At 40.7% G+C, this 18,199-nt stretch overlaps 1 protein-coding gene across 3 annotated transcripts; it reads left to right on the forward strand.

The window, feature by feature from the left end:
• Positions 1-3,438: 3,438 nt before the first annotated feature.
• GHITM (growth hormone inducible transmembrane protein) lies at positions 3,439-16,301 on the forward strand. Of its 3 annotated transcripts, none has more exons than XM_026080431.1 (9): positions 3,439-3,538; positions 5,184-5,342; positions 7,028-7,127; positions 8,148-8,259; positions 9,626-9,767; positions 11,533-11,641; positions 13,240-13,428; positions 13,983-14,154; positions 14,999-16,301. In XM_026080431.1, exons 2-9 carry the CDS (start codon positions 5,214-5,216, stop codon positions 15,084-15,086), a joined length of 1,041 nt encoding a protein of 346 aa, XP_025936216.1. In that variant the 5' UTR covers positions 3,439-3,538; positions 5,184-5,213; the 3' UTR covers positions 15,087-16,301. The 3 variants fall into 3 exon arrangements, with proteins under 3 accessions (XP_025936216.1, XP_025936217.1, XP_025936218.1); XM_026080432.1 differs by having other exon boundaries at positions 3,494-3,554; XM_026080433.1 differs by lacking the exon at positions 3,439-3,538 and adding an exon at positions 3,654-3,854.
• Positions 16,302-18,199: the final 1,898 nt, after the last annotated feature.

An 18,199-nucleotide genomic window follows, 5' to 3' on the forward strand; every position in this document is an offset into this window, starting at 1 on the left:
TGGATGCCATTGGCCTTCTTTGCTGCAAGGGCATGTCGCTGGCCCGTGTTCAACTTGGTGTCCACCAGGATCATGGGGCCCTTTCTGGGAATGCTGCTTTCCAGCTGGTGAGCCCCAGCCTGTACTGGTGCATGGGGTTATCCCTCCCCAGGTGCAGGACTCTGCACTTCCCTTTGTTGAAATTCTTGAAATTCCTGTCTGCCCATTTCTCCAGCCTGTCGAGGTCCCTCTGAACGGCAGCACAACCACCAGTCTTGTATCATCTGCAAATCTTCTAAGGGTGCACTCTGTGCATCATCTAGGTCATTAATAGTGCTGGACCCTGATCCAGGTGCTGGATGCACAGTGCATTTGAACACAATGCCATAAAGGAACAGTGCATCAGAGTTGAAAAACAAATTTTTATGTGTGCATTTGGCTGCCATTGCACCAATGAGCCTTGCTATCACGCTGTTACCCATGCTTTTGTCAGCATGAGCTTGAACTACTGCAAAAGCACAGCCAGCTGCTTTGAAGCTCTGCAGTAACATGAGGCTTCATGGTGACTGAAGCTATTGCCTTCCTGTCTGAGAAAAACAATAATTTTACAGTGACACCAACAGAKAGGCTTCAGCCTGCTGGTTTTAACTCAAAAGCTCTTAGATGGTTTGGGACTTCCTTACTTAAGAGGCCACTGTTTTCCCACTTGTGCACAATCAATGATTTAGCTGGCTAGAGCATTTAAAATTGTTGACCATCTAGTGGAAAAGGAGCATCATCTAGCAGCTAAATTTCTATGAAAAAGCCTCAACCGCTGAATTTTCTGCACTGTGGGCCCTTTGTGAATTTGGTAGCTTCTGGCAAAACTATTTATTAAAGAAACAATTTGGCACAGAGCTGGATTGATGATCTTATTTGAAAGTCCCAGGAGATTTTTTTACATGATTATGATGCTGTAGTGAGAGAGATAAGTTTGATTCCTTGCATAAATTATTACTATTAATAACTGAATTATAAATTTAAATACTAATTATTATAATGAATCCTTTAGTACATAACAATTATAGAGTGTTACAAACTCTGAAATAAACACTATAAGCCTCTAAATAAACAACATATTTGTGGCCTGAAACTGGCAATTTTTTTGCAGTTGCAGAGGACCTTGGGGCTACAGACTTCAAAGCCCTGGATTTTCATTTACTACAAATAAAGTAAATAAGCTTCAGAGAAAATAAGAATCAGACCTTGGATCCCATTGGATTTGGCCCCCTCATATGGAATTTCCTCACTGATATAGTGCATTTTTCTGCCTCAGTCCCTTCATTAAAATTCTTCTCCAAGATCCTATGTGCTGTTGCATTTCTAGACCTCTTCCACATCTGATCTGTCTCATCTGTCTTTCATTTTGCATACTAGCAGGTCAGTATATTCCATTTCTTACAGTTTAAAAAAGGAAACTCCAAAGTATAGGGAGGCTAATCTCATGATCCTTAACAGTTTTTCTCTAACTCTCATTCTATTTCTGTACTTCATTCTTTATTCCACACCTTTTCTGTTATATTTGTCTTTGATCTCGGCCTCAAGGCTCACGCAGTCTGTTTCAGCTGGCTCTAAAGAACCATGCCCATATGTAGTGTTAAGGCTGAAAGAAACTACAGAGCCGTAGCTGGAGTGGGGCTGGAAAGGGGCTGCCAAAGCAAACTTAGGGCTGCCAAAACAGTTCTCCTCTCAAGAATACTGCGTTTCTGAATAGTCAGTCCTGGCTCGGGGCTCAGACTGGGGTTAGGCTTAATGCTGAGAGACAGGCAGAAGTGCAGCTGGAGTGGGGCTGGAGAAGAGCTGACCAAGGAGCAACGGGGCTGCTGAAACAATCCTCCTCGCAGTAATGCTAAGTCTCTGGACTGAGCAGTGTCACTAGCCTTTGACTTGGGCTTAGCATTAGGGTTGGTGGAAAGAAAAAGCCAGGAGTACAGTTGGAGTGGGGCTGGAAAGGAGCTGCCGCAGGAAAACGACGGCTGCGGAAAGGACATCCTCCTGAGAAAGTCACAGAGCAGGGAGGCGGTGCAGTGCCTTGTCTGCCGCTCAACTTAGGGTTAGCGTTAACAAACAGAATAAAGCCCAGCGCTCCAGTTGGAGTGAGGCTGGAAAGAAGCTGCTGGTGCAGAATCGATGATGACGAAAGGTTTCTCCCCGGGGATCGGTTAGGCTCTGGAAGGGCTGCAGCAGCCTGYGAAGGCCCTGCCCCAGCAGGGCCAGGATGAGGGCTGGGCTCGCCAGGGTTGCTGCTGCTGGAGTCATACCTCCCTCGCAGCTGCAGGTACAGCGCTGTATTTTGTGCTTATCTGGCATCTGCACACCCGAGTGCCCCTGCCCCACAGCAGATAATATATCCACACGAAGACAGGTATAACCCCCAAGAAGAAGGAGTTAAAAAAGGGGGAAGAGTTGCCTCCCAGCTCTGAGTAACCTGCTCAGCTGTAAAGGGAAGCAAATGGAAAGGTCCTGAGCTTTTTGGCACCCTGAGAAGAGCAAGGCTTCAGCTCACACACAGAAAGCGGCAACAGTGACCGCAGGCCAAGCCCCAGAGGAGCACCCCAGGCACCAGCAGCGGCTTGGCGTCCCCTCGGCCGTGGCCGGCAGGCCGCAGCAGTCGCGCAACCCTCGCGGTGGCCAGCCGGCGCCTGCTTGCGTTGGCGGGGAAGCCTCTGCTCCCTGCCATTTTAACRTCTGCGTCAGCAAACCCAGCCGCTGACAAAATGGAGGGCAAAAACACACAGAACAACTCGGATTATTACACTCCCTGAAGGTAAAGTTAACTTTTATAGCCTTACTCTCATTTATTTTCACACAGCTAATGCCATCTGCTGGAAAAAAGGAGCAACTCCTTCACAAGCCAGAGCACACACAACACGCAGGAGCCCGCGTGGCACGGGCCCGGTAAGGGCAGTGATACACGTGTGCTGAGCATTCTCCAAAGATGCACTGGAGAGCATCTTAATTGCTGAGTGTGACCCGCGAAGGGGGCAGACGGGGAACTGGAAGCAAGTCTGCCCGCGCCTGCCTCCCCTGCGGGCTGCGGGGCGCCGTGCGAGGGGCCCCGCAACGAGCCCCCAGCGCTTCCCCGCCCCCACTCAAAATGGCGGCGCCGGGGCTCGGCCGCCGCGCCTAAAATGGCGGCTAGCGAGCGCTGCCGCCCGTCGAGATAGCAACGGCTGGGCTCTGCCTCCTCGCTCGAGAGGGCAAGCACCGCCGAAAGGCCTCGCCGGGCGCAGGGCCCCAGCTGTTGTGGGCACGACACGAACTGAACAGTAAACAGCGCAGAGCCCTATCGAAGAAGACTTCCAGAAGCTTCCCTGGCCACATTAAAGATGGCTCCTGCGCCTTCCCTGACGACTGCGAATGACGCTTCGCCCGGCCGCCTCGAGCCAATGGCGCTTGCGTGCTCGGGGCTCACGTGGGACGAGCGAGCCAGTCACCGGCGGCTCGGGCAGCCGCTACACGTGACTTCCGCTACCGAGGCGTCCTTCCGGCTGGGGTGTGCGGCGGTGGAGCGGGCTCGGTGGGGCTGAGCGGGGGTGCGCGGCGGCGGCGGTGCGGGGAGGGGGGCTTGTTCAGGGCCGCGGCCTGCCTCCGCGGAGCCGGGGAGAGGGGGTGGGGGGAGCGGGCCTGCTCTGCGCCCCCATCGCCTCGGCTGGGCCGCACGGCAGGGCGCCCAGGCGGGGCTGAGGGTGCCCTGGCGAAGTTAAAGAGAAATAAAGGCCGCTTCACGCGTCGGGGCTGGGCCCCTCGTGCGCGCCTCGTTGCACTGTCTGCCTTTGCGAAGGCCTGCTGGGAGTTTTGTGCACGGCAGTGACAGTAAAGCCTAACCAGTTATTGTATGTACACAGGCGCTTTGGGTGACATAGCTTACGGGGCTGATCCCTTTTTCCTCAAGGTACAGGTCTGGTAGGCCTCCCTGGAGTGCAACTAGTTTCCTTATAGTATGGGGCAGCAGTAATGTCACAGTCTTGCTGCTGTGTTTCCTAGTAGGAGTACTGAAATGTTGATAGTGTTTTATCTTTTTAATCTTCTGCCGTTATCCATTTTTGTTGTTAATCTAGTATTTGAAAATATTAGCGTCTTAAAAAAAAAAATCACAAGAGCAGTTACTGTAAGTTGTGGAAACAATTATCTGAGAGGGGTATTGAGGTTTAGTAAAACAAACGGGATGCGTATCTGAAAATACTTGCCCCATATAAGTGTAAATAGGATTTCATAACTGAGCTTCAAAGCAAAGTGATTTTTTTTTGCAGTGGCAAAATTATTCTCATTTTTCATTTCTCTGCAGTTGAYCTGAAGTGTTCAATGCTGGGGGTGCTTACTTTTCATTCAAGTTTAAAGTTATCTTTGTTCATTGTACTCTTAAATTATATTTGACACTATATGTAAGCTATGAACAGTTGTTAGAATAAGTATACTGGTAGTTGGGGTGTTTTTTTGAAAGAAGAGGTTATATGTAGATATAATTAAAGTATGTGAAACTACAAGGACTTTTTTTTTTTAATAAATGACATATGCAGTGTTTATACAAGTAAGTTAGCAGTTAGAATAGCACCTGTAGGATATTCAGGCTGGTCTCTACTTGTCCTAGGGATCTGCTCAGGTTTGTGACCTTAACTAAAGGTCTTGTCTATAAAGCTAACTAATTCTTCAAAGAGATGATAAAAAAAAAAGTCTGGAACTTTTTCTGCCACACATATTATGCTGTGTGCTCGTTTGGCTTTATGCTTAGCTGAAGGTTGTGTAAATTTGGGACACTTTGTGCTATTTGGAGGGCAGAATGTTGATGCAGTGTTGTTTCTCAAAATAGAAACTAGTTGCCAAAGTAACTCAAACCTGTAAGTGGATAGCCTTTATGAGCACATAATGATGTTCATAAAGGTGTAACCCATATGTATGAGAAGTTGTAGTGTTCTTCTGTTTTTTTGGTACATGCCCTGTTGTGGGAGATAAGTTGCTGACTGAAATGGGAGACAAAAGTAGGTAGAACAGAGTTAAATTGTGTACTTAAAAAGAGCTAGAGTGTTCTTGAGTTACAGTACTTCAGCATTAGTACCATTTCTATTATATAGTGCAGTATGGTCAGGCATGAGTACTAAGTATACCTTTTTGTCTGAAAGCCGTGTAACCAAATAATAAAGTATATTTTCTTTGTGCACTTGCAGGAATATTGAATATTAACCATTTAAGCAACCATGCTGGCTGCAAGGCTAGTATGCCTGAGGACGTTATCATGCCAGGCTTTCCGCCCTGCTATTATTCAGGCTTCCCCAGCTTTGAGGAACACCAATATAAAAGCATACAAGCTGTGGCAGCCTAGCCAGGTAAGGTAATTTTTCTAATGTTTCTGATTGCTTATGTATTAAAGGGTTAAATCTCTTTCCAAAAGAATCATTTTGCAGGTACTATTTCTTGTGAATGAACATGAGTCTTCTACTTGTTTATGGGGTTCCAGCGCTGACTTAATGAAGGAAGTGTTATTTACTTAATTACAAAACAGAGGTTTTAAGAGCAATTCAAGTGGTATTTTCTGTTCCCCTGTCAAAATTCTTAGAAAAATAACAGGAGGTAATTATCTAATGAGGCTTGTCCATTACTAAGGTAAGATGGGTGGGAATTCTTGTCTGACACCCCCTCTTTCCCCCTCCTCCACCTGTTTCCTGTTTCTGAGTAAAAATCTAAATATTTTGTTAAGGTATGAACCTAATTTACCTTCAGGGACTTTGGTCACAATATGTGTTTAGAGCTCTAGCCCAGGTTAGRGTAATTTCTGAACTCTGGCAGACTACTTCTAGTCTCATCAGTGGTGTCAAAAGTCAACTGTTATTGTTCTAAGAAACACTGTCTGTTTATCCTTCAGTGAAGGGAAAATGTTTCGTTTTTGCTGTCTGCACAGATAACTCTCAACTTCCCTCGAAGAGTTTCTTCAAAGTTAACCTTGTTAGTGGGCTGTTGCACTGTGTGGAGGCATTGCTCTTTTGCCATGAACTTGTGGAAAGTACCTTTGGCAAATTCTCCTGCTTCCTTTCTGTCTTTGTCTTATATATGCTTTTTAAAGCATCCTAAGCTTACAGGTTTTTCTTAAAAATTTGAGGAGTGCTGTGTAATTTTAGTGTTAGAGCTAGATGTTGTTAGATGCAAAACACAACAAAACTGAAGTACATTGTATTTTATCACTCTTAACTGCTGATTCTAATGATATGTGTATATTTCCATTTTTAGTATTAAAACATAAGCTTGTAGCTAGCCCTCCATTGGTTAGGTGCCTGCATAATGATTTTGGAAATTTCTCAGCTTAAAAAGCTGTTTCTGAACTTAATTATGAATTTGTTCTTGATTGTTCTTGCAGCTTATACTAAGAATTTGATAGAGCAGCATACTGTAATTGTTTGGAGCATGTCAGCCTTAATTTTTTATTTCATAGGCCTTCATTCAAGTTTTGTTCTCTAAATCAAGCTTACATGTGTGAAAATGGAGAATTTATGCTGCTCTCAAATAYAGCACCTGTAAATATAACTATAAATTAGAGTTCATGTCTACTTAGTACAGAGAGCAGCAGCATGTAGTTGTTTTCCCATAAAAAGGCAAAATAAAAACTTAAGGCCTTGTTTAGTACTGTGGGAATAGAGTAGAAGAAAAATAAATGTTTAATCTTGTTTTTTAGCTGAACTAAATACTTTGGAAATTCACAGCATTGGTTCTATGCTTTCAGAATGTGTAAATACATAGAACAACTCCCTACTTGTTCACAAAGGCTCTTAAACTTTCATCTTAAACTGTCTTCCTTTAGCACAATTGTTGCATGTCTTAGGAGGTATGGACAGATGAGTAAGAGACCAACTAGCAATTTTAAGTGTAGCAAGTAAATGACAGTATTTCAGTGTGTTAAGAATAAATTGCTTTTCCTCAAAAGTGGTTTGTCATTAGTCTGTAAATACAGCTTATTAATAAGAAATGTCTTCTCTTTTGTCTCACTGAATCCTTCTTATGTTACCTCTGAATCTAACAGTCTTATGCCACAAGAGTAAGAAYGGGTATAAAGCGTGGAAAAATTGGCCAAGAAATCAAAGAAGCAGCATTCGAGCCATCTGCAGAAACTGCACTTAAAGGTAGAGTAGCTCCACTTTAAATAATGAATACGTTTGAAATCTAAACTTATTTGAGGGAAACCTTTTCATTCAAGCTATTAAATAAACTGAAAAACAACTGTTTAATGTTAACGTTTGCTAGTGACCTCTCTCAAGTGTCTGGAGTTGGTTTATCTGCTTGTCTTTTCTTGTAATGTTTAAAGTTGCGAATACTGCATGGTACAGAGAAGTTTGCTGCTGTCTCCTCTTTGAGCTTCTGTTGAGAAAAACTTTCTTTTGGTGGATCACAAAGGGATTGTATAAATAGCAGTGTTCTGCGAAATAGATTTGCAAATCTTCTGCAATGGAATTGAATTGATAAATAGCATTTATCTAGATTCACTAGATAAAATCTTGTCTAACATGTTAGGAAAAACACTTTCAGCTGTAAAATTCTTTTAAGACTATATTTGGTCTCAGCTGTTCTTACTTCAGTTATACCAACACCGTATGACTAATATTTTTAATTGTAGCCATAATCTGATGCCTGTGACTCAGGCAATATGTCTAAAGAATCAGTAGAAACTGATAGGGAACATACATTGTTGCCTGTGAGCTTTGGAAATCACTTTTTGAACTGATTTGGATCTAATTGTTACCAAAGAGCTCTTGAGGGAGCAAACATTAAGGGCAGATCAATGAGAGGAAAAGACACAGAGGTCCAATTTTTCTACTGGAAAACTTATTAACTAGTGTATGTTGGGATTCCTGTCTGTTATAGCAATGAAAGTCAATAAACTTTGTGACTGGCTAGTCTCCTGTTTCTTGCTCTGTTTTATGAAGTTATATTGTGTTGGCAAGCTATCTAGAGTGYTTCAAATCCAGTCTTTTTAAGAACTGGTAACACAGTGACTCTTGAATAACTACTGAAGTTAAGTGAAGCTTTAAGAAGCCCACTTTGGATCAGTTATCACTGCTTTAACTAAACTAATATGCAAAAAATGCTTTTAACTATACAAGAAAAAGCATTCATGAGAGCATGAATCTTTTTTCTTTATGCAGCTGATCGCCTGGGAAGATTAGTTGTTGCTGGAGGGGCTGCTGTTGGCCTGGGCGCTCTGTGTTATTATGGAATGGGCATGTCCACTGAGATTGGAGCTATTGAAAAAGCTGTGTAAGTAAGATGGCTTATTCTCTTAAGTAAAGACTACATGAAATGACGCCCTCCCGTGCTTGCATCTGCCTTTTCTCTGCTTGGTGTCCTCAATATGCATATGGCTTACCCTTTTTAAGCTCTGAACAAAAAGCCCTCACTTCTGGGCATGCAAAATTTTTAAGCATAAAATCGAAAGCAAAACTTGGGTAACTCAAGCTTGTATGCATATTGACTGACTTGAGTTCTTTTGTATTGCCCAATTTGAAACTTCATTGCAAAGGCTATGTAAATACTTTTCATGAGGAGTGCCACAGATAATTTAGGAAGGGTGCTCAGTCTTCTGTAAACATTGGTTAAGAATACATTGCCTAGTATTCCTGTGAGACTTTGTTCGTTCAACTTCAACATTCTGTGAGGAAGGTTGAGGAGAGAGTTTCCTCTGAACACACTGCTTATGTTAGCAGTGCTCATAATGAATTTCTGTTGTGCTTAAAACTTGGATGGATTACTTCTTGGCTAACAAAAACAAACTGCAAGAAAAAGCTATAGCTTTTAAACTTTAGACAGTGATAAGCTGGGGCTTGGGACAACTGAGTGTTGGAGACACTTTGTTTTGCTTTCTCCACACATAGTTGGAAGTGATCATCAATATTCATATTTAATGCTTTCTGCTTGCAGCTGTGTGAAGTCATTCATCTAAAAACTGCTGTTCATAATTTTTTTTATTCTTCTGCAAGCATTGAAGTAATGGGTTAAAAGAGTAAAATGGTAGAAAATGGGTACAGCCTGTTTATTCCTGGTGTTAGCTGGGTAAGCTTCCTGTCCACAGTATGATTGAAGCATAGTGGAGAGACTCTAAAAGTCGAGTTCTGTTGCTGTTAGAGAGCTCTCAAAATGATGTGTTACTTGTGATGCCAGATAAACTTGTATGTTATGACTCAGCATTTTGTGAGCGGCTCAGCAGGGTACTTAATGCTTGATACACATTCTGTGACATTTTTTAAACCAGTTTATATATACATTGTTTGGGTTTCTTGTTTGGTTTTTTTGTAGTTAAAACATTTGTTATTTTGTTTCCCACATATGCTTCCTCCATAGAGTTGATTCATAGCTAGTGTTATTTATAATTTGCAATATTTCCAAAGAGTTGATTATGGTATGCCAGTATGTACTGGGGAAAGACTTAAAAGTAAAAGTTTTTAGCCTGTCCCTGCCACCCCCCCCGGGTAAACCCATGGTAGAAGTGGCTAAACCACACCATTATTATGAAACCTCCCTGATATCTGTATCTAATAATGTACTTAATAGCTTTGATCATGTTTTTGGTTAGTCTTCGTTCTGGTACTGATAATTGCACAACTATGCATTACTGCTTATTTTTCAGTATTTGGCCACAGTATGTGAAAGACAGAATTCGCTCTACTTACATGTACTTTGCGGGAAGCATCGGCTTGACAGCACTGTCTGCTGTAGCAGTGAGCAGGTCTCCGGCACTCATGAGTCTTATGACAAGAGGCTCTTGGTTGGTAAGCTCATCTTAAATCTAAAGATATTTACTGAGAAGCTGACCCCAGGTGTGACAATTGGTATCAAAAATGCAAAATATAAACTCCTCTGTGAAAGGTAAGGCAAAATTTGAGGTACTAAACTCGGCAGTCCAGAGACTTGGAAGAATTCAGCTGAGCAAGGGACCCCCGAGCTCTCAAGGTGATGTTCCAATTTTCCTTCAGCAGGCATCATGAAAGCCTTGGTAGCTACAAGTCTTGGTGTGAACTGCAGTGATAAAAGCAATGGGAACTGGGTCTCACAGGCATGCATCAGTCAAGGTGGGCGGTGACAATCATAGTAGTTTCATTACACAGCTTTGGCAGACTTGTCGAAAGCTTAAACTCCATAAAACTAGAATGCACCCTGCTAGCTGGCTTTATAAAGTATTATTAATGTGCTGTGCTCGGTGGGAAATGTGCTGAAAGGCTTATAGAAGAATACATTGAGGCTTTTGAAATACATCGCCACCCTATGTAAGTATTAAACTTGTGAAGTAGTGACTCCTCATAGATCCAAAGAGAATATGGGTGCAGGCATTGTTGGATTCCTCGGAGAGAAGTAGAWGTTGCTTTCAGTAGGTGGAGTTACTTTTTAGAGACTTGAGTTCTTAAGAGCAGTACACATCTTTCAAAGCTGTTGGCTCTTAAGAGTGTGATTTATAATTTCATCTTTGTGAATACTGAGTAGGGTCAAAAGTTTATCCAAGTGGGTCTAGATGCCTTAGATGTAAAGTGGCGTGAGCAATATTGATCTTCTGTCTTATATGATTTGGTAGCTTTGAGTAGTAAAACTGCAAATATTATGGCTTTACTTCTTGCTTGTTTGGATTTTAAGAACAATTGCTTCCTAAGACAGGAGCACTGACATACTAAAGACGGTACTTTTCAACCTCTGTATGGTATCTGATTACATTGCTGACTTGCACCTTGTATGTTCCTTTGATAGCTTATCTTTGAAAAACTGTTTACACAAATTCTATGCTATCTTGACTAGCTAGCTATCTGCAAGTAAGAACCTGTTATAAGTAGCCATCAGAGGTTAATGGTACTACTTCCATCATTTTCTAAAACTGGACACATTCTTATGCATTCTTACTCCACCCTGTGCCCTTCTCAATACCTCTTTGAAAGCTGTCTTCTGTTTGCCAAGGCTAAAATGATACTGGTAGTCAAATCACACAGGCAAACTGTTTATAAGATGTGTCTGCTGAGTACATGTGTGATAAGTGTGGTGGAATAATGATAGTTAAATGCCGGCATCAATATAATTCTGCAGAGATTAGTTTAATAATGCATCCTTGGTGGTTAACTAGAAGGCGAACCTTTCTGACCAGTTTGTTACAGCTGGAAGGTTCCATTCAGAAGCAGCAGTAAGGGGAGGCAATGAGGTTTAAAAACCAGTGGCAGCAAAAGCACATGAACTGAATGTTGGCTTTGGGTGGAGAAATGTACAAGAAAAATGATGTTTACATTTCAGGTACCTTTATGAAGATGAGTAAGGGGGGGTACTATATGTTTTCTTTCCGTCTTGCGCMAGTAGGAGATTGTTGCTAACTTATCACTGAACTCAGATTTCTAAAAGACTGAGTAAAAGTAAAACAGAAGTTACTGCAAACAAGGTTTTGCTCTTCTTTCAGAATTACACTGTTAATTTCTAGACCACAAGTTAGAACAGACTTTGGGAGAGAGCAGAGACCATATGTCTTAATGCCAAATTGAGCTATGTAATGCTGTGTTTTTACAGGCAATAGGTGCAACTTTTGCAGCTATGATTGGTGCTGGAATGTTGGTCAGGTCTATATCCTATGAAGATAGTCCTGCAGCTAAACATCTTGCCTGGATGATGCATTCAGGTATGTTATTTTTACTTTTCATTATAGAGATGTTTGTTTCAATGTAATTATGTTCATTTACTCTAACAAAGCTTTGACTTTTAAAGTAAACTTTAGATACTGTTTTAGAAGAGTTACAGTTTTCAGAGRGACCTGTGAGAACTCCTGAATGTCAGTGAGCTTTCTTAAGTGTCCTTCACAAAACTCTGATACTTCATAATCTTGTAAAAAGCCATGCTCAAGTTAAACTTGAGGTACAAATATGCCCTGGTGGGTAGAATTAAATAGTTTCATAATTGTTTTGGTTTACTGACCACTTTATAGGACCGTAGCTTCTGCAAGCATTGTTGTGTACACTTACCATATCACCTCTTTTGTACAATGAAATTGTTCGAACATTGGTGTTCTCAATTACAAGAATTGCTGCAGTGTGAAAGTCAAGTATTGTTTGGATCAAGTTTTTCCACAAAAACGTGCTATTACCACTAATATTTAGCAATAGTTCTGCACTTATTGTAATTTTTTTTTCTGGCCTACCTTCAAGTTGTTTGTTCAATCTTTCCAGTAAGCTTCTAGGCTTAATAAAGCAGTGAGGAAGGTGCTGAATTAACTTTATGCTAAGATGAGCTAGCAGCTATTTTTGCTGTTGTGTGAAGTGTCATTGTCGTCCTCCATCCTCCCACCCCTGCAATGTTGTGAATTGGTTTTATTCCTAGCAACTTTCCTGGAAAAGGGGACTTGTTTTCTAAAGCCTTTTAAGAAGAAGGGCTGCATTTTTCAGCAGGAAATTCTACTATTTACTATAGATATGAAAGAATGTTTGTTCTTGATCTTGTGATGAATCTCTTCTATGTACTGGATAGAAGAATATTTGAAAAATGACCAGAAACATGGGACTTTAGTATTTAAACTGCAGCTTCTTGCATGCCTATTTCTATCAGGTATGTAAGACAGGATTACAGATGAGTTTCTCACTGAAGGTATTGGCTACTTCAAGTAACAGTGGCTTTCATATTTCTAAACTGTTTTGCCAGAAACAATTTATGGTTCGGGAATGACAAATGTTAGGCACTGAAATCATACTTGTCTCTCTGGAGCTAAAGATTTTTATCAACTAAGAGGAAATGAAATTTATTTCAGTGATTGTTATTAACAAACTTAATCCAATATTAATGGAACAGATGGAGGTTTCATACAAGACTCCAGGGAAAAGTCCGACTGCTTTGCTTAACTATTTCTTGTAGCAGAAATCTGTCCTGCTTTTCAGTTTTGAGTGTTCCTCTGGCTATTATGTAGCTGATAAGTCTATGTAAAGTATCTRTTCACCAGCTGTGTTTTGAATAGATCAATATGCTGTCTGGTACTAAAGCTTTCTTCCACAGACCACCTCCCTGGAGTATTCCCTAAAGCTAGATGAAAGTAGGTCACTTATTTTAAGATTACCAGTCTGTCATGCCTTTATGCCTTCCAGATAGATACAGTCAAGCGCGATGGTAATCTTGTCATGTAAGTGGTATAGTCTGAGCCACATTATCTGGCTGAAAAAAACATGATTYTGGCAGGTGGAGTCTTCAGCAGAACTGTTTCTAATGAGTTTTGTTTTGTTTTCCTTTGTCCAGGTGTGATGGGTGCAGTGGTGGCTCCGCTAGCCTTCTTGGGTGGTCCTCTGCTGATCAGAGCTGCCTGGTATACAGCTGGAATCGTTGGAGGGCTCTCGACTGTGGCCATGTGTGCCCCGAGCGAAAAATTTCTGAATATGGGAGGACCACTTGGAATAGGCTTAGGCTTTGTTCTTGCCTCTTCAATTGGTAAAATACTGTTTTGATACTGTCTCCAGTTAAGATTTGCCTTAAGTAGCACTTGTAACTCTAGCACAGCAGAAGGTACTATGTTAAATTTTGTGTTGGAAACAAACTGTAGTTGAAAACATAAAATTACAATTCTGGCCAGTGTTAATTTGACAAATGGCTGATAGTGGTGGCTTCTATTTTTGGCTACTGTCGGTGGGTGACTAGGGAGATGGTAAGMATGAGCTTAGCTTCTGATCCACTCATTCTTCTCCCTTCTGTGTTTCTGGGCATTGTTGTACAAGTCACAGGGGCAGAACTACTTTCATATAAAGAAAAGTACATGATTCCCTAGTGTGCTTAAAATTACTGCATCAACTCGTATATGCATCATCTCCAGCTGTTGTATGCTGGTATATGAAAGCAGCTGGTATGCAAATGCACTACAAACTGATGAGAATTTTTGAGTACTGCTTGAAAAATATTTGCAATAGTAACTGAAGTTTGACCTTATCCAGAGTAGCAGAGATGCTTTCAGTAGCTTTCATTTAACACTCTTGTACGTGTCTTTTTAGGATCCATGTTCTTGCCTCCTACATCAGCTTTTGGTGCTGGCTTGTATTCAGTAGCTGTTTATGGTGGATTGGTACTCTTCGGCATGTTCCTGCTGTATGATACACAGCATGTTATCAAGCGTGCAGAGACTATTCCATACTATGGAGTAGCTAAATATGATCCAATCAATGCGTAAGTATTCTGTGTTAGCACAAAGCTGATCACAATGTCTGTGTAAGAATTTGCTTCAAATGATATGGAAGTATGCTTTCCAAAAAAAACAAACAAACAAAACCCTTTGTTTACTGTCCAAAAGTGTATTGCTGTAAAATGTGAAAAATCATGGGGTTTTGAAATACAATGTGAAAATAGCTGCCTGGGGTTAAAACTGAAAGCATCTGCCTAGAGAAACATGATTAAATGTTACATGCTTCCAACAATACTAACTTTTTCAGAAAGCATTCTTTTACTCAGAAGGGAGAGTTTTTATAGCTACTCTCTGAAAATATCTGTCAATATCACCTCAGACAAGGCACATTAACTCTTTTGTAGTTACCTTATATTTGTAAGTCTTTATCACTAAATAAAAAAGCTTTAACAGCATAATAGGTATAGAAAGAAGGATTAATTGACCCTCAGTAAATACAAGTCTGATTAAGCAAGTAGCTTCCTTGCTGTGTTGTCTTTCTGATCTTAGGTGAATTGTTTACTTCCTTCCTCTGATTTCTAAAGTAGAGTAATACTCTTGATCTTTAAAAATACTTGGAGGTGAGCAAACAGAAGTACAGCATAAAAGCTGAGGGCTACTATTTGAGAACAGTATGATGTCTGTCAAGGCTTTAGCAAATACCTTTTGCTGGCAAATTTCTGATTAAAACAAGGTATAGGTTTTGTACATACCAAGTGCAGAGGACACAATATACTTGAGTTTTGTCACAGGCCCTTAAGGGAGGCTTTTAAAAATGAAGTACAATGGTGTGAGACACCAAATGCTACTTCTGTTCAACTAGATTAACTTTGATTTCCTGTTTCCTAGGTGCCTGCGCATCTACACAGATACACTAAACATCTTCATTCGGGTGGCCACCATGCTTGCCACTGGTGGAAGTGCCAGGAGAAAGTAAACCAAGACTCTCTGCAACTGTCTGATAGATCAAACTTCTAGGTTGTCTGCCTAGTGCATATACTAAATAAAAACTCATGGGTACAAGCAGCTTTGCTGCAGGAGTCAGAAGTTTAAAGCATTTCAGCAAATTACTCTTGGTTCAGTGCAATGTGATTCAGACTTAATAGTTTTTCCTCAAACGCTTTCCAGTTCTGTGTTTAAAATAGTGTGAACTGCTTCTAGTTGTACATTATTCTGGGAAAGTAAGTTATCTTTAATATATTGAGTAAAATAATTGGTCAACATTTTAATGGGCTTGACAGCAGTTTCTGTTGTTTCCTTTTTGACATAACTGCATAGTAAAGGAGGTAATCTGTAAAGTGGGTATCCCTTATGCAAATAGGGATACAAGCTACTTCAGGAAATGTTGTTGAGATAAAACAGTTTTCAGTAAAGATTGTGTAAAATGATCTAGTGACACATGAAGAACTGAACAAATTGGATACAGCACTAACTGCAGTCGATGCCTTCTGTTACCTGGGCAGAAGCTTCAGAAACGCTTAGGTAACTGTTAGAAATACCTTGGCCTGGATGGATGAGGTGACCAAAAATAGAAAGGGGACAAGAAGAGGAAGCTATGCAGCATCTGTTCCGTATGAAAACTTCAGTCTCTTTCTGGAGCATATATTAAAGCACTGGAAACTAGACACGAGTTTTCAAGTTGACTGGGTATAATAGCAACTAGGCTCTTCTGATACTAGAATCGTCAATCACTGAATAATGATAGGGGTGTGTCTTTTTTTTTCCCTAGTGATTAAATTTCAGTGCTGCAGGTGAAGCACAGTCTTTTGGAAGAACTCCCAGTGCTCAGCTTCTCTTACAAGCTTGTGCAGTTGGCACTGAAAGAGGCAATTGAGGATGTCCTGCTGTAAACCCAAGTATCATAAATTTACCATGCTTTTGTATCTTTTTTCCTCCGTTTTTAACTCTTCTCCAAATTGGTATGTTTAGCTCAGTCTAAAATGTTCCCTGTCAGTGATGTTGACTTGACATTAACAAATGCATACTTGCCAAACTCCATTGCTATAWGTTGGAATAAGAGGTGAGTTCTTGGGCACAAGGAAGCTTTGAGCAAATGTCAACAACTCAAACTTTCATTTTTCTGATAAATATGCTATGCTCATGTATTGACTTGTGGAACAATAAAATTCTAGCCTCACAAGTTTACTGCTCACTTCTGTGTTAATGGAAATATTTTATTACCCTGCACAAATAACTTGGTTRAGAGCACTGTAAATATTTTGTTGGCTGCCTCTTCCTTTGTGAGAGCACTAATGCATATGCCTCTAAAGAATCCACAAAGATAGTTTCCAGTTTCAGTGGCTTTTTGGGATGTTTCCCAGACAAGGATGCTGATCTACACTCTCTTGAAGTGGCCCAGTAAGTGTGACTTGTTGGCTACCGAGTACAGCCAATGCTACTTTTTTTTTTTTCTTGTCTGTAGTATGCTGCAGTATTTTTACAATCTTGGGTAATAGGGAAGGAACAATGAATTGCGAAGAACCTTGTGACAACTCCTTTTTTGTGTCCATTGCACAGTCTAACTTCCAGCACTTTTACAGCTGAAGGAATCTGTAGTACTTAGGAGGAAGATGTTTCTGGATCATGTCAAGTGTAAGTAGACTGTTTAAAGGGTTTTATCTTGCTAAGCAATTTTGTAATGCGTACTCAAATTCCACATACTGTTGTTTTAACTGAACACAGCAGTGCGCTTGTCCTCAAATCCTGTCTTGCAACAAAATTCTCATATCTGTGCAGATAATGAAAGAAGATCTGGGAAAGGTACTCTTTTCTGAATTTTGATGGCAAAGCTTTCAGAGATTGACTGTGTGAACCAAGAGGGGGGTCCTGGGTTATTTGAAACAGTGAGGTGTAGAACTGCTTTAGGGAGATGTTTGGTGGAAAGTAAAAGCAACAGGAAGGTCTAGTGCCTTTTGAGAGACTAATAAGCTAAATAGTGTCTGAAAAAGCACTAGCACTAATGTGTGTGCTTGATACTTTGAAAAGATGTGTTTTGACTCCTGTGGATGAGATTGTATCAGCAGGAAGTTGTGTTGGTGCTATTTAGTGGGGGTCTCCAAAGAGAAAAACAGTCTTAAGAATTATTTCTTTACGCATAAAGTCCTAAGTGAAGAATTAAGGTTTATTTTCTCAATTAAAACAGCTCTGACTTAAGGAGTGATCAAAATCCAAAATGTGGTGCTTTGTGATGAGCACAAGAACAGATGCCTGTTTTTCCTAATGGTGAAAGATGAGAGAGCGCATCTGTCTGAGAGCTTGCTGTTGTGCTGTTCTACTCAGTGCTACTCTCTTGGAATGTAAACTCTGAAAAAAGTGAAATTTTCTAAAGCTTTATCAATTAGACCTTGCTAGGTCACTGTTATTTTAGGAACTTTATTTTGTGTTTCTTCCTGAAGAATGAGGAGTTATAATTGTAAAACTGAATTTTAACTTGGGAGAGTCTTTTAACATTGTATTAAGATCCATGAAGTATGTCTTACTGAGAAATTTGGGCAGAAAATGCAGCTGAGGAAGAACTCCACTGTTTGTTTCCATCTCTTCAGCCTTCCTCCCAACCACTGAGTACTTTCAGAAGGAAGTTAGATGTTTCAGACCTTAAACATCTGATCTGTAAAAAATCACCTCTATGGTTAGACCCTCTTATTTTAATGCCCTATTACACGTGGCCCTATAAATAGGGAAGGGGAAAAATGTTTGTCAACAGTAGGTATAAATTCAGAAATCAAAGCTGTCTGGGGAGTAAATCTTAATATCTTCTTGGATGAAGGATGTTACTTTTTTTTTTTTTTTTTGCCCTTGGGATGTTCTTGTTCACTTTTTTGATGGTTATAAAGTCACAGGAGTTTCTTTTTGCCCTTTGATTCAGTCTCTTGCCTCAGATTGAAGAAGATTATGTATAACTATTCCCTTATTGACTACTAGTAGAAACCTATATTGAAGATTTTTGCAGGGATTTTTTTAAATGATTGCCTTAAGTTTAAGGGGAGTGAGAGAAATCAGTTACAAAAGCAAGCGAGGTTGAATATTTTCATGGCTTCCTCTGTTTCAAGT

Source organism: Apteryx rowi, unplaced genomic scaffold, assembly GCF_003343035.1.
Source record: "Apteryx rowi isolate R43461 unplaced genomic scaffold, aptRow1 scaffold_52, whole genome shotgun sequence".
Classification (NCBI taxonomy): Eukaryota; Metazoa; Chordata; class Aves; order Apterygiformes; family Apterygidae; genus Apteryx; species Apteryx rowi.